The sequence below is a fragment of the Propithecus coquereli genome, unplaced genomic scaffold (assembly GCF_000956105.1).
Source record: "Propithecus coquereli isolate 6110/MARCELLA unplaced genomic scaffold, Pcoq_1.0 Scaffold22, whole genome shotgun sequence".
Lineage (NCBI taxonomy): Eukaryota > Metazoa > Chordata > Mammalia > Primates > Indriidae > Propithecus > Propithecus coquereli.
Genome location: NW_012147189.1, coordinates 10,288,036 through 10,290,752, shown reverse-complemented (window position 1 = coordinate 10,290,752; position 2,717 = coordinate 10,288,036). Strand labels below are relative to the sequence as shown.

At 32.9% G+C, this 2,717-nt stretch overlaps 1 protein-coding gene across 1 annotated transcript in view; it reads right to left on the bottom strand.

Annotated features, from left to right (window-relative positions):
• The window catches only part of ARSK (arylsulfatase family, member K), a 34,037-nt gene that overhangs the window by 6,456 nt on the left and 24,864 nt on the right, over positions 1-2,717 (bottom strand). The window contains exon 7 of the mRNA XM_012644752.1: positions 840-1,064. Within this exon, the coding sequence (XP_012500206.1) occupies positions 840-1,064 (225 nt within the window). The remainder of the gene's footprint in view (positions 1-839; positions 1,065-2,717) is intronic.

Genomic DNA, 2,717 nt, shown 5'->3' with positions numbered 1-2,717 from the left:
AATTCCTGAGCTCAAACAATCCGCCCGCCTCGGCCTCCCAGAGAGCTAGGATTACAGGCGTGACCTCTGTTCTTAAAGTTAAGGGGGTTAGCCAGTTTGGCCCCTAAAGAATTATTTTGAGTTAAATAATTCTGACATTTGTAATTGGGAAGGAAACTTAGGGAGAAATGAATATTAACGATGGCTTTAGCACATATTTTGTGTACAAAATGGGGAAGAGGATAAATAAAACCCTAAATCCAATAATGATGTTAAAAATTAATTCACAGAGTAGTGAAGCAGGCAGGCATTTTTATAGGGTAGAAGAAGCAGTGATTTTGGGGTGAGAGTTGGGTTGAAATCACAGTTCTGCTACTTCTTGAGACCTTCAATAGGTATCTGAATTTCTCCGAGCCCTAGTCTCCTTTTTTGTAAAATGAAGATAATAATGGTACTATCTTGTAGGGTTGTGGTGAGCATTAAATAATATATGTAGAATGTCAAGCTCCATAAAACACAGGTGTTAATCCTTCAGGACAGGTGAAACCTAGGTTTAATGAGAAGGTGTTGACTGCTGATTAGGAAAGATAACCATGAGTATTAACAGATACCCTAATCAGGGAAAACAGTGGCTTCTCTTTAGACCCAGATCAAAAGCCTTAGGCCACATTCTCTGAGATTCAGAGGCTTATTTGCAAAGAAGCTACTCTTCACATGGGCAGCCCTTTGTAGACTGTTCCAGCATGAGAAGCAGTAGATATTAATTTATTTTATAGTGATTATTAGATTTCTTGAGCAATGCAATGTAAGTCAGCTCATTACATATAATATTACACCTAAAAATATATCAACAAAATTACCAAAGAGTTGAGGCAATACTGAGGCACCATCAGAGTAGGCTATATACTTCCACTGGTTAGTTCGAAGCATGTAGATGGAAGCATTCACATTACATCCATGGAATTCACTCAGAACCCAGGGCGGATGTACATTTTTGAATTTATGTTCATTCTTAAATGTTTCTGATGATAATGGCAACAAAGAGTAGCCACTCAGGTTTTGAGGCAGAGGAATTTGCGCAATATCTATATAAGAAAAATAACAAAATATTTAAAAACTCATTCTTTTATTAGTTGAAAATACATAAATTACATAATTTACATTTTTTCATACCATTAAAAGCCACAGACTAGAGATTGTATATGGATTTTGTAAACAGACTGCCTAGATTCAAATGCTTACTCCGCTAGCCATGTGACCTTGCCCAAGTTATTCACTTCTCTGAACCTCAGTTTTCTCACCTGTAACACAGGGACAGTAACTGCTTGTATCTCATAGGCTCATTTTAGGTTTAAATAAGATGATTTATGTAAAATTCTGAGACATAGAAGATCTCAACAAATATTAGTTAATATCACCAGTCTTTTTTTTTCCTAAATGATTCAATAGTCATAGTTCTTAAATTTTTTTTTTTTTTAGTTCTTAAAATTTTTTCCGTGGAATGTTAACAAGACCTATATAAGAAAGGGATTTAGTAGTCGTATACATTTGCAAAACAATGGTTAAACAAAATTAAATAGTAAATTTATTGTAGATGTAAATGTATTGCTGATGTACATTATAAACCTTCAAGACTGGTATACAGTATACCATGTGTCCCAAAGTTATTTGATGATAGAACTTTTTTTTTTACTCTCAAGTAGCATCTTGAGGGACTAGTACTTTGCAAAACATGCCTTGAGGAATCCTGGATTATACTGCTATAGGGAAAAGTAATTTATTTTTAATGTATCAAATATAGACACAAAGAACAATAGCAAGAGAAATGTCCAACTTAAAAACAGATTGTATTTGTAAAAACTGCTTTTCAGGTATTTGTTTGGAACTCAAACTGCCTTTTTCCTATAGAAAAATTACCATTAATTATGGCTGGGTACTTAACGTAGAACCAAAATGAGTCTGCAGTTGCCTTACCCATCCCTTTTCTGGTTTCAATGTTCCATGTTTTTATGTATATTTAAATATTTCCAGTGAAAAACAGCATTGTATCAGTAATGTTAGAAATTATGCAAAACTGAATAAGAAAATTAGTTTAACTTGATTGTATCTGAGGAAAAACAGATTAATTAAAGGAGAATAAGAAAGTAGACAAAGACCTCTGTAAATCTTCTGAAGGTAATGTTTCGTACATCACTTAATTTAAAAATTTGTATCTTCCATTTTCCTTGGAAGAGGCAAATATAAACACTAATTTTCTGCCAACCAATCATAATTAGAAACTTTTTTTGATGTTAAGTAACTTGCCCAAGGTCACATAATTGGTAACTACTGAAGAGAGGTTTGAACTTAGGGAGTCTGACTCTAGAATTTCTGTACTTTTTAATACTACACCGTAAGTCTTACTTTACTATAGTTATTCAATTTCACAATATTTCTCAGCCAATAAAAAACACAATAGCCTACGCAGAATAACTGCCCACCTCCAGCCTTCCACTAAGATCCTATAACAAGAAGAGGTTGCAATTAAAATCACTAGCAATTAAGTATTCTTTTAAATACAACTGTATTTTTATATAATTACATACTCACAATTCAAAAAAATCTAGACTTTTAAGTAGGAAGAAGGTAGGTAGGTGTTTTACAAAAAGATAAACTATTGAAAGAAAAAATTCACATGAAAATAAGTTTAAAAATGAAAATCAAAACAATTTTAATTTCTCACTAACCTAAAGGATGCT